Source organism: Pundamilia nyererei, unplaced genomic scaffold, assembly GCF_000239375.1.
Source record: "Pundamilia nyererei isolate P.nyererei 1_Seehausen unplaced genomic scaffold, PunNye1.0 scaffold00025, whole genome shotgun sequence".
Classification (NCBI taxonomy): Eukaryota; Metazoa; Chordata; class Actinopteri; order Cichliformes; family Cichlidae; genus Pundamilia; species Pundamilia nyererei.
Window position 1 is genome coordinate 4,324,901 of NW_005187426.1, and position 14,111 is coordinate 4,339,011.

Sequence of the window (14,111 nt, forward strand, 5' to 3'; positions counted from 1 at the left end):
TAAGAAGTTTTAATAAAAAAAACAAACAAACATGAAAAGTCCCCAGCTTTGTTATTGCAAGGATGTTTTAGGAATCTTACATAAGAGGAAGAAATCAAAATAACTTCATGTTCCTATAGAATCGACTTTCCTGATTATAAAAACAGGATACCTGGGTGTGTGTATACATAGTCGTCTGACCCTCCTTCCTATGAGTGACGAACATGGACATAAGGTTTCAAAAACACAGTATTAACGTTAGCTTACAGGTCAGAGGAGTGCACAAAAGTTCTGGCAAGAAGAGGTTGGCAAGCTGAAATGCTGGAAATGTTTGGATGAAAGTACGTAAAAGGTATTACAGTTTTTCTCAAATGCTAAAAAACATGTCACAAACGTTACCACCAGGTCCCCCAATGTCCAAACACAACACCCTTCTCTAAAGCTACATAAACACAACCACACCTTCCCACTGCAAAACTCAAACTCCCACACCAAGAGAGCAGCCGAAGCTGTCAAAACTGTAAACACTATACACAGCATTACACACTACAGCAAAACAATTGAAAACACAATGCTCAATTTGTGAGAAGGTTCTTTGTTTCATAACTGCCAATGCATATTTTAGAAACTATACAGTAACGGATCGTCGTAGATCTCTGCAGAGGATTAGGCATTTAGATTTGTGAGTTTCATATGAGTAGTATAAATCTATAGAAAATCCTGCATGTACGTACACTACTGTAACACAACTCAATGCAAAAACAGAATCTATTGCACACAACAGTAATCTTGAAAACATGAACAGGGTGTGAAGTTTTTTTATTTACGTTATTCACACCACACACACACCACAATCACTGTGCGGCATCATGTCGCTGAGCTGTTACTCGCATCTCGTCCGTAATGATGGTGCGAGGTTGTCTTGCTCTCCCTCCTGGACCTTCTCCTCTCCCATGTTGGCCTTCTCCTCTTCCTCATTGGCCTGCTCCTCTTCTTCCAGGGCCAGCTCTTCTCCCTCCTCTGCATCAAATCCCTCTTCCCCTGACTCTGCCTTCATCCATTGTGTTTGTTTGGAATCTTCAGCATACTGTGCACTCTGAACTTGCTTTTACATGTGGGTACAGCATTAGCAACAAGTGTCTTCAATTTTGAGTCATTGTGTGTAGTGAATGACGCCAGGTGTGTTCCCTGTGTTCAAAGATTGGTGACTGTGGCAAGCATTTTGCATCACATGGGCTTTCATTTGAGAATATGAGCAGAGTTGTTTTGCAACATGTGTTTTAGCAAGGACAAATGTGTTTAGATTTATGAGTACAGAGGGTTGTGTTTTGTGAATTGTGTCTTCATGTGACATGTGTTTATGGTACTGGAATATGGTGGCTACATTTAGTAAATGTGTTTAGACTACTGGTCATTTGGGTTACAGGATTGGCTTTTGTGTTTTAACATTTGAGAAAAACTGTAACACTTTTACCCCACCCAAGCTTGAAATTAGGCCTTAAGAAGATAACATGTAAGAAAAATGATAAAGGCTTTGATCTCTGGTCCACTACAAATGCTTTGTTCTTCCTGGTTGTATCAATTGTAAAGTGGAGATCTTTTCCACTGATTTGGCATGGCATAATGGGCTTTCACTTTGAGATGTGCTGCATAGTTTACAAAAAAAAAAACAGTCTATGAATGTTTGGCAGCATTCTGGCCCTCTGTAAAGATGAACCCACTGTTTAATCTGCTGTCAGTTCAGCTGTACTAAAGCCAGCTGGAAAGGCTGAACGTGATACAGGTGCTGGGTTCAACTGTAGCTCAGTGTAAATGTTTAATTTAATCCTTTTGAATGGTTTCCTCTCTAGACGCTGGTATTTTGATTTAATACATTTTTACTGCGATCGGTGCACTCATTAGTACACACCTTCACAGCTCACATGTTGGACCACCCTTGACTTTTGCTAGCTTAAGCTTAGCAGTCTTTCTCCTACAGCTCTTCAGGGAGTTCCTCCAAATTTCATTGTTACATTTCCTTATCACACCAGATGACACCTTGTTGATTTTCATTCTCCTATTATTCTCTCAGAAAAGTGATTGCGCCTCATTTCCTGTGTAGTGGTTTATAGAAACAGTGAAGGGCTCGGTGAGGGCAAGGTTCGGGGAACCTTATAAAACATCAGTTATCCAGCGCCAGTATCTGCAGTGAAAGTTTGTTTTCTTGCTCAGTGTTTAGGGTGTTTTACATCTCTGTCTGATTTCCAGATGGTTCTGTGAATGAAGGGCAACAACTTTTCCTGCGTAATAGTCGAGGATGGGTCAGCATGAGGTTGAAATAAAGAAATGTGTCTTTTATTTGCCAGTGAGACTGGCCAACAAAGGTGTGAAAGTGTTTCTATTTTTCAAACAAACCCCAAATAATGCCTAGATCAGTGGTTCTTAACCCGGGTTCGATCGAACCCTAGGGGTTCGGTGAGTCAGTCTCAGGGGTTCAGCAGAGCCTCCACCGTGACATGCACGGCTCATTTTGTGCACCAATAAAAAAACATATCTATGTCTTGAATTTGAAAAAATCATTTTTTATTTTTCACTAAAGAGGGGTTCAGTGAATGCGCATATGTCACTGGTGGGGTTCGGTGCCTCCAACAAGGTTAAGAACCACTGGCCTAGACACTCATTTTCTTCCTCTTTTTCCTACTTGATTCCTATTGCCAACAAAACTTGATCATGCGTTACAGTGTTTACAACAGTTTCACAATATGTATTTATGGTTACATCATAGAAAAGTAGAAGTTGGAGGACGGAAATTGAAATGTGTCTCTTAGAGGAGATGTTAGTGCAGTCTGATTCTAATCTATAATTTGAAATTTTATGTAAGACTTCCTGATCAACTGTAGCCTTTTTTCAAACCATAATCATGTCAATCAGCATGCTATTAGGCTTCCCCTTTCAGGCCAATGATTACTACCCACAACTGAAGGGTTGAAAGGATGTGACCAACTGAAAGATAAAAGTCTTTTTGATATACTGATGAGGACTGATGGAGGACTTTTTAGAGACAATGGCATTCTTACAGATTTTCTTTTGTGTGTACGTGTTGGCTGAAGCTCTCTTTACTAGTCTGCAAGTTTGGATTGTCTTAGACATATTTTAAGGATGTGCTGTGTGCTGCTCGGAACATGGCTCTCTGTCCCCAGACATCTGACTCACCAAATGTATACAGCTAGAAGGAAAAAGACTTAACATTGCTGAAGTAGTTAAATCTTTGCAGATACTACTAAAGCCTAGAGGGGAAAATTTTATGACACTCCTCCCTTAGTGAGGCCTGGAGAGATTTAAAACAGAGAGCTTTAAAGGGGGAGCAGAACAAAATAAACCCACTCAGTACTAATACCATGAACTGATTGCCATGTAGTAAAGACCTGGTAAGTTAAGTCTGCGGAATGACCACGTAAGAATTGCATTTTTGTTTTTATGTGTAAGGGCAAAGGTCCTTTAGATTAAAATTGTTGCCTATGGATTTACAGAATAGCCTGAAAGTCTCATTTAAGCTGTGTCATATGTGTCTGTTTTGAACTTAATTATAACGTAAGACAGAAATGTATATATTTGTCATTAAGAAACTATTTATAACATTACCAAGACTGAAACTATTAAGTAGAATAGGTGCATATGGCATTGTATGGAAAGAAATGTTTGTGTGGTTTTAAAGGGCATTAGAAGGGAAAAGTCTTTGCTTTGCCCCTAACTAAATGTTCAGGTTAATTCTAGAGGGTCATGCTGTGGCAGCTGAGAGATTGCCTCTCCGTTTATTACAGTTTAAGCCTAAGGTCAATCAGGAAGAATCCAAATCTTAAGAGAAAAAGAAGACTGAGGAAAAAGTGGAGGATAGAAGAGGACTTAAAAACTCCATGGATACAGCATGATTAGGGTTATAGACTGATTTGCCCATTCCCAGTATTTGACCTGCATTATGCACCTGCACAGCAAAAAACTGTGAGGACTATTACCTTTAAAATAAATGTGCTATTGTATAATATTTAAGATGACTGAAAATTTGAAGGAACACACTTGTTGAAGGTACATCATAACAAAATGCAGTACATGCAATTTATCTGATTATGGTCAATTTTATTCTTACCTAGAGATGCCATTTTCAAATGTAACTGGCACTGCAAAATAAAGTGCAAAAGAATAGAAGTAATTCAGAAGAAAAGGGCAGTAATAACACATTATCCTACCTTGTTACCTGGTCCTTTGTCTTACCATCACTGCAGTTATTCAATCTTCACAAACAAAACGCCTCCAACCAGCCCTGTTAGGGTTTTTTAAAACAAGCACTGGAGAGCAAAGAGGACATTCATTGACTTTAATGGGATGAACTGATCAACCATATCTAATAGAAATCATTGCCCCTGGCAAAAGCTGCTTTAGAATTGAATTACACATGGGACACAATGCTTTTATGGCTTCTTAGAAAACTGTAATTCAATCTGTTTAGTGCAGAGAAGAAACAGATAAAGTCCAAATGAAAACATTAAAAAAAGTTTTGGTGTATGTGAAATTTACGTGCTATAAAAACATGAAGGTAAAGCGATCATATGTCTCTTGGACAACGTTAAATCCAAACACCAAGTAGAAATGCACATACATGCGCTATCGTTTTACCCCATTCTTGACACGGAAAACTTAAACATCAAATAAATCAACATATTCTAACAAGGTTGTGCTGTGTACGTTTTGTGTGTTTGTTTTTCCTCACATACTTGATTTATAGAAAAAGCAATGCTTCGTATAAGTTCGTACAAGTTTCGTTCCAGGTGGAACAATCTTACCACGACTGTACAGTCGGATGTAGGCGTGCAGATTTATGGAAACTTGAGCTATGACAAGCCAAAAAAAAAAAAAAAAAAGTCGACATCAAACTGGAGAGAAAGCGTTCAATTATGAAATATCACGTGGAAGGGAGAGGGGAAAGCGATTTAAAAGCTCGCATTTTATATCGTCTCTGCTGGAGAAGGCGAGCCTTAAAGTTCCTTCAGAATGGGCAGTCTTCCCTCAGAAGCATCTGGACAACAACAGTATCGGGTCATAGAGTCGTGTCCTTAACTTTACCAAGTATGGGGGGAAGCCTTTTATTTGCAGGACTTTAAATTGCGTTAGCAACAATGGCATTCAACCATTTATCTTTTTTTAAATTATCCTTATGATTAATGTTTTAGGTAATTGTTAAGTAGATTGTTCAGCGCACAATGCGCTCAGTGCGCGCTGTGACGTAGAGAGGATTTTACTCTGAAGTATGCTTCACTTGTCGCCTCGTATTCCTCACTACATCAGATTCCACAGGCATTTTCCTTAATGGTTTACTAATAATAGTAACTCGGATTCAGTAGGTCTGTTTCCTACAGGACGAATAACGTCGCTTTTTCCATCTTCGCAGTTCTAAGAAGTTTCCCGCTGTGCGTAACTGAAACTTTACGCACAAACACCAAATCTCTCTAAACTCTTTTTTTTCTTTTCCCTTCTTTTCAGCCCATGTACACGGGAGTATCACCTGTAGTGTCGGCGGAGAACACTTGCGTATCCGCTTTTTGCCGGCGGGATAGCGGTCCTTATTCAAGCGCACCGACCCAGACCGTTAACTCCACCAGAACCCGCAGGGGGCCGTGAGAGCGCCGCGCCAGCGTGTGCTTCGTACTCACTGCAGAGAAGATGAATATCCAGGTTATGCCAGAGCACAAGCTCTCATCGGTTGCCCCAATGAAACAGTGCAATGTGGAGAAAAAAGAGGTAGAACTGATTCTAGTGAAGGATCAGAACGGCGTCCAGTACACAAATTCCTCGATCATTCCCACCAATGGTTGTCGCGTAGGTCCACCCGGATCCTCCTCCGAGGACAACCGAGAAACTTGGGGCAAGAAAATAGACTTTCTCCTGTCGGTTATTGGCTTCGCGGTGGACCTGGCTAATGTCTGGAGATTTCCTTACTTGTGCTACAAAAATGGAGGGGGTGAGTATGTGGCCTCTGTTTCTAATACGAGTGTATATAAAGATGCTTATTTATTTTTTTAATTACCAGACTGATTCTGTCACTAAATAGTCGTAATGTAACGGCAAAGATAGCGGACAGCGAAAATGAACTACAAATTACCCTAGGTGCCCTTAGTAGATTGTCTTCTGTACTGGTGTTCCTTTATTGATGAGGATGAGGATGATGATAAGACGTGTGTGTAAAGTGTGTGTAAATCTGTTTTTATTTTATTTTATTATTTATGTTTATTTCCTAAGCAAATAAAGTAAATATCCTTTAATTAACTAAATGAGCTGATGACAAGACATGAAATTAATGATTTGAAACTGTCAGATAAATAATGGAAAGTGACGAAAAATTAAAGTGGCGTGTGGCTCCTCATAAATTCTGGGGACAAGATAATCAACTTAAAATATATATTTTTTTCAAATGTACTTAATAGCTTTAGCCAATGTATGTAAACTGGACTTTAATGGACTATGGATTGTTTACAAAACTACCAAACACTGCATTGATGCTATACAGCAGTGAGAGAAAAAAAGTACAGTGTGTGGTTAAATAAACAAAGGAATTTAAAACAAAGTGGTGTTTTACTTTCAACACTAATGACAACAGAGTGCTCACTAGAAGGTGCGCCCTATATGTTTGTCTGCATATGCATTCACAAAAACATGTTGTGGTCTGTGTTCACAGTGGTCACCTCTACCGCCAACCTGTCAATCATATAGGCCCTCAGCAAAATGTATTCATTACTGTGAATAATGTGTCAGTTGTGATGGACAATGTCAAGAACAATTCAATTGTGAGAGGTTGTTTCCATTTTGGTGGGTGTGCTACTGAGGCACAGCATGAAAATAGCCATGAGCCATCCCACTTCTATGTTATAGTGTGCTGCTTTTACAAGTATGTTATGGTTTGTGGCCCCTACCACTTCCATTCTCCTTTTCTTTTTGAATATTGTGTTTTGTTTGGCACTTATTTCACTATCAGGCACCCTTGTTAGTTTTTTTTTTTTTTTATATTTAATTGATATTATTTCTCTCCTTCCAGGTGCCTTTTTGATTCCCTATATTCTTTTCCTGTTCATTGCCGGGATGCCATTGTTCTACATGGAGCTTGCCTTAGGCCAATATAACAGAGAAGGAGCAGCTACGGTTTGGAAAATATGCCCCGTCTTTAAAGGTGAACTGTGACACACCCAAACACAGAGACACTCTACATTTACCTGCACAGCCATGTATGTCTATATACTTCACCCTTCACTGATCTCCTAATCTGTGTACCTGCTTTGGTCATGTTGTTTTTGCTTCTGTTCAGTGTCTTGCCCTTTAATTTTGTCCATCTGTTCTTGTCCTTTCGCCCTCAGAGGTGCATAGTGTCACTTTAAACTAGTGTCTGTCACATTGGCTCTTTCATCTCTCTGTATTTTCTTTAATCCCTCACCTATTGTACTTCCAACCTTGCAGCCTTCTGCAAATGTCAACTTTCCACGAGTGAAACAAAACCACACTAGGCCAATGTTAACAGTACGCTAAGGAAAATAGATGATTACAATTTAATCACTCATATTCGACAGACGAACACTGAAACAACTCCAATAAAACCCAGTCTATTTTAGATTTACAGAAAAGGACAGTGACCTCACTGGAGTTTGCAGCTAGCTTAAAACCTTTAATTTATTACCACCAAAATGACAAGTGCTTTTCATATTATGTAAACCAACTGTAGACGCTCAGAATATTTAGATATTTTGTCAGAATAAGAGTGAATTGTTTTTCTCTCCTTGTATTTTTTTTCCCAAAGTCTTGCCTTCCATATTTTCGCTGGCACTGATTCCCTACTGTTATCTTTATGAGGATAACTGACTGCCAATATGTGCCAAAATCTTCAGATGCTGATTTCAACAGCTCTTTGCAAAGCAAAATTCTGCAATGGTATTACAACACAGTTAAAAAAAATCAGCAGGAGTGCAGAAAACATGTGGATAGTTACTACCTAAAAACAAAACAGATCTACAGCGTGCAATAGAATGCTATAGTCTGAATAGCTAGTGGACACTGTTTGGCCACACATTTTCATAGATTATAGGCCTTGTACTAAAGTTTGTATGCTCTCTTTTGCAATCTAACAGTGAAAGAACCACTGTTAGGCTAAGTCCATCACTATTACCTGCATCAATAAATTATCTTCTGCATCTTCATAGCAACAACTCAGGGTAGCAACATGTTGTTACTCTGCCACATGTTATTATGTATCTTACTGTTCAGTGAGGTAGGTTGTTGCTTTCATATAATGTTTATACAAGCTACTCCATGTTCGTATATTGTTGTAACTCTAGTATCAGAAGCTTTAGAACTTTGTTTTACAATACTCATACACATGACTTACACTTGTGCTCCTGGCAGACTTTAAATATTAGTAGACTAGTGTGCACCTGATGACTTAGACCAGGGGTCCCCAATCCCAGTCCACGAGGGCCGGTGTCCCTGCAGGTTTTAGATGTGTCCTTGATCCATCACAGCTGATTTAAATGGATAAATTACCTCCTCAACATGTCTTGAAGTTCTCCAGAGGCCTGGTAATGAGCTAATCATGTGATTCAGGTGTGTTGACCCAGGGTGAGATCTAAAACCTGCAAGGACACCGGCCCTCGTGGACTGAGATTGGGGACCCCTGACTTAGACAATGAAATATGTAGGAGAATAAAACTAATCAACTGAGAAGAAACCTAATCTTTTTTTAATCACGACTTATGCAACCAATAACTGTTTAAACTTCATTTGACAAAATGTACAAAAAAGTTAGTATAAAAACTTGAAAAGTTTAACAATAAAAGAGGTATTACAACGTGTATCTTAAAAAAACGCCAGAGAAGTCCCTCTGTCTCCACTGTTAAAACAGCACCAGTCACTGCTTTTGTTGGCTTTTGTGCTAAGGCGGATTTGTTTTTTTTCCTGCGTAGAATGAGTGGGTGATGGGTTTATGGGCTTCTCTGCTTCATGCAAGGACATTACATTCCAGAGTAGGCAAAATAACCCACCCAGAATCCATGAAAATATAGTGGATATATTTGTGTGTGTGTGTGTGTGTGTGGACAGTATTTCTGTTTTCAAAATACTGGTAAATTTTCAGATATGTGTATTTACCATTTACTACAGTCCCAATGAAAAAATATAGGTGCAGGTCATGGTAATGGCGAAACGATAAAACAAAAACTTGTTCCCATGTCTGCAACCTCTAGTGCTTATTTGCCTGTGTTACCCATTGTTTGTTGATTATATCGCTTTCTCTTGAGTAATGGGTGAACTCCACCTCATTTTCCATAGTTCATTTATTATACCTCCAGCTTTATACACTTATTTTTACAAATTATCTTGAAAAAAACCACATTGGAGTGTTTTTTAAAAAGAACTTGACAACTGCATGAATTCCATATTGTGAGAATAAGCCGTAATTTCTTTCTCATTAATAACCCGATGTTCCTTAGGTGTGGGCTACACTGTGATTCTCATAGCCCTGTATGTTGGCTTCTACTACAATGTCATCATTGCTTGGTCACTCCACTACCTGTTCTCCTCCATGACTACTGAGCTGCCATGGCTCAAATGTGGGAACAGCTGGAATAGTGTGAACTGCACTGAATTCAATGGATCTCTTCCTGATAATAGCACATCATACGCCAAGAACAAGAATACACCGGCAGCAGAATACTATGAGTAAGTGATTTCTGAAATTAATTTGTCAGACAATAAACCATTTAGAGTACTGGATTTTAACAAAAATGAAAACTGGCAGATTTTTTAAATTCAAAGCAAAGGAACATCCTAGCATCTAGCTTTTTTGATGAGTGACAAAATCATTAGATTAAAAACCAGAAGCATGTCTACATCTGTTTTTTAGTAAAACTCTTATGAAAATCTGAAGGCTAAATGTATATTGAGTATATAGTGTAAATGAAATAGTAAATCAGTAAATAGTAAACGTAAAAAATGTAGCGATCTTTATCACATCACAGTATTGTATATAAATGTTTTTTTTTAAATTGATGACAGTGCTTTGACCTGCTTAAACAGGAACTTGCTGTCTTCATAAGACAGTGTTTAAATGTTTTGTTCATTCAAAACTCAAGTATTTGTTTTTTTTGTATTGTTGCTTTATTAGATGCAATTAGCCTGAGTCAGTAAACTGAATACAGTATAATAATTTATATTTTAACTATGACATACTGAAGTGAAGCATTCTAGTTTTGAAGTTGTTCTCACAATAACATTAGAATAACATATACACCTGGCTAAAATAACCCAAGTAATACTTCTAGAGGGAAACTACCAGTTATGGAAACAGAAGTAGAAGACTTCAAAATTGTCCAGCTATAAATGTTTTCACTGTAAAAGGCTTAAACATAAAAAGTTGAAATGCACTCTTTGAAGTGAATGAAAACACTCCATCTGTTTATACTTCAAAGACAGCCAGTTCTTCCCCAGCTTCTGTGAAGACTGACTGTGCAGTCCAGAGGAAGTCTGTGAAATGATTTGGACAATACAAGGGACACATGCTAAGCATGACGCACAGAATACATTGACAGTGCACCACAGCCAATGAGCTTTTCAAGATTTTTCACTCCCATTCGGCTGAGCATGTATGGTTATTTAATCAGTATCTATAGTTATCTTTCAAACTTCAGGAACCCTTAAACTTGATTTGTTTTAGGTATCAAATACTTTTTATTTAACACAAAGAGGTCAGTATTCACATGCAGGCTCTAACCTTTTGGATTACGTCAGATCCTCAAAGAAGTGATGCAATATTACTTAAAGCATAGACAGGATCCATAAAACCACATCTCAGAATATATATTCCTCATGTATTATTGAGCTTCATTCACAGACAACAATGGGGTACTTTAAGACAGATCTCGCACTGCAGGGGACAATAAATCCTCCTGCTTACAGCTAGCTTTGAACACAGGAGCAATGCCAAAGCACAGCATGAGGAAGGCCAACTGAGTCAACAGTTCTCTTGCTTCACCTTTTGAGCTTAGTTTGTAACACGAACTTAGTGTGTATCAAAGTTCAACAGTAAAACAAACTGTAAAATATAATGCCTTCAAAAAACAGGTTGTACTTTACATGGTTTACCAACCTAAGTGCCAAATACAGCATTTCAGTGCAGTACATTATAGGCAGAAGACAGCAAGCGTGTACACATATTGTCAACCAATTAAACTGATATGACAATATTTTAGGAAGTAGCTGTCAGTTGATTATTCTTTGGTGTAGGTCTATAATGATGATAATGATCCTATACCAGCTTGTTTATTGGTTGTTTTCAACTAAAATAAAAAAAAGCCTGATTATTGATACAGCCTTTGTACCCTCAGAGTAACACTAAAATATCTGACAAAGACCTAAAAAGTGTTTAATAATAACTCATTTGAGGTTTGTCACCTCACTGTTACCTTTCCTGCAAACATCTGATGGAATTTTATTATAGCATAAAATAATGATTTCTAACTATTGTTAATTTTGAATAAAATTCAATGGAATTTTATTCCACTGAATTCTTCTAGAACCAAGTCTTTCCATTTGACAGCTATCTTGTCAATGGCTCAAATCAGATTGTGGACACAATTAAACTATCTGGCTTATGAGAATATTGAACCAAGACCATGTGATTCATGTTATGTTACTAAAGCAAAAAAAGGAGAAAAGAAAGTATACTTGCGTACATTCTTAGTATGTTAAAAAATAGAGCTAGGTTTCTGTAACTACATAAGTGAAAATGTGGTGAACCTCTATTGCATGAGTCGATCAACAATTTCCTCTTTTGGCTTTTGATTGGCTCTTTATAGATAGAGGTGAGACAACCAATTCTGTTGCATGGATTGCAGTTTCCTCATAGATTTCTATTATTTTGAATGATGTCTTGTATGATGTCCCTGATGATGTCCTTTTTAAAAAAAATCTTTTTCCACTTCTTTTATATCAAGTCAGTTGAGAGGAAGAGCTTTTACATTACATATACAGCAAACATACACTATGGCTGACCTGGCCTTATATAGGTGATATCAAAGTAAATTTTAAATCATGTAAAAGGGTTTAGCTTGGAAGACGTCAGCTGCAGGAGTCACGTAAGGACAGCCAAAAACAGGATCTCTGCCAAAAAATCTGACCTGGGGAAAAGAGATTTGCTGGGCATTCCTCTGTGATTAATATGATAACTTTTACAGTATCAGATCAAAGAAACCTTCCAAACGTTAAATACCCAGATCACTGAATCATTTCAATTACCATAAAACATAGTATCTTTGCTGTCTCATTGCTTAAAGCCATACATGTCAAAAAACCACCAGCTTTCACTTAATATTTAGTCTAATAGTTTACTTCAAAGTACTTTTGAAATGGCTAAACTGCTTTGGGAAACCTTACACAATTCTAAATTGTATTTCTGTAATTTCTTAATAAAATAACATAATGACTAGGCTTTGTTTACAAAAAACAAACTTGTAAGAAATATAAAACTCTTTTCCATCTGGTCTGTGCTGTAATTTGGTTTTTTAAGCTTTCAGTAATATTACAGTATGATTCCTCTTATAACAACAATTTCCAGTCTCTACCAACTCCTGAAACAAATATCTGACACATTAGATGTGATTCTATACTTTTTTGCTAGCTTTATAATACTAACTGTGAAAAGTGAACCAAAGTAATAAAATGAAACAGAGCTGAAAAATTAGTGGATTCTTTCAGTTGATTTAAAATAAGAGCCAGCATCCAATGATACATTGTATGTTGTGTGTCTGCACTACTTCATACAATCCAGTTTTCTTCTTAATTCACTTTTGTTTTTTTGTCTTATATTTGTTGTTCCCAGGTACTAAAGCTTTGGGCACACACTAGGCTCCATCTTTAAGTCTCCCTGATGACAAGTGTAATCAGACATGATTAGACATGATTCATTAGATCTGATTAAAGACAGATTCTGTAAAAAAACATGTTCCATGTTTTCCTCCTGTCAGAGTATATTATTAACATAAATGATGAGCTTATCAACCAAAGTTACAACTAGAAATATTTTTTTAAGTCAGCAACACTAACTCCTTTCATTATCGTACACAATATCTATTCTCTACGGATCTAGCCTGAAAGCAATCACATCTGATGTTATGTCAAGGATAACTAGACTTGATAAATAGCTCTCATTTGAACTAAAATATCTAATTTCACAGACACTTGAAGAAACTGCCTTTGCTTCTGCCGCACACATGAATTTAACATTTGTTGAAATAATTGTTCCAAAATAGCAAGGATAGAATCACATATAATTTATTAAATAAAGCAGATTAAAATTACATAGAGGTGTAACTTGACACTCAGGACTTTGGTCCTGAGTTTTACATGTGCTTTTTCAAATTTTTTAAGCAACTTGAAAACCAGGCTGAATGTAAAGTAGTGTGCTAGCTTCAAATATACAGAGATGAGTAATGGTAACAGTGAGTGTTGGGATAGCAGAACAACTGGCTTAGTGAGTGATGATTAGACTAAATGTGTTTAGAGTAACTCGGCCAAAGGGGCCTGGATTTATGTTATAGTGCGCATGTACTGGCAGTGCTTTAGCAATGCTATCAGATGAGCAAGGAGGCTCTGGGGCATTACAGCATAACACTAAGACGAGGCCTACAGGCCAGAGCAGAGACTCTCAGCTCCTCTCCTCAAATAAACTGATGTCTTCACACGAGCATCTTCTTCCCCAAAGACCATATAGCTTTGAATACATTATCTGAAAAAGATCAGCAAATGTCTGTCTCTGAACAGTCTTCAGTTTGCATGTCCTTGAGGATACTTGTGTCGGGCTGTTGTGTAAGCAACCTGAATATCAGATCCAAATCCAGTTCCACTGCTTATCAGCCCATAACATTGCATGCCAATTGAATTTTATCTTTCTTGAGGAAAGTCTTAGGGCAAATGTGAAAGGAACAAAAGTGCTTTTAAATGTTTAACTGCACGATAATGATATCCAATTAAAATCAAACCAACTCCCAGTACTTATCAGCTCTGGAGCAACATCTAACAATTTATAATATCATGACCTGGCTTGTTTTTGGGTTGTTGCCCATCAC

The 14,111-nt window shown here is 37.6% G+C and overlaps 1 protein-coding gene across 1 annotated transcript in view; it reads left to right on the forward strand.

Annotated features, from left to right (window-relative positions):
* Window positions 1-4,953: 4,953 nt before the first annotated feature.
* slc6a2 (solute carrier family 6 member 2) overlaps window positions 4,954-14,111 on the forward strand; it is a 21,652-nt gene continuing 12,494 nt past the window's right edge. The window contains exons 1-4 of the mRNA XM_005727696.1: window positions 4,954-5,079; window positions 5,494-5,971; window positions 7,043-7,174; window positions 9,480-9,708. Of these exons, the coding sequence (XP_005727753.1) occupies window positions 5,674-5,971; window positions 7,043-7,174; window positions 9,480-9,708 (659 nt within the window). The 5' untranslated portion in view covers window positions 4,954-5,079; window positions 5,494-5,673. The remainder of the gene's footprint in view (window positions 5,080-5,493; window positions 5,972-7,042; window positions 7,175-9,479; window positions 9,709-14,111) is intronic.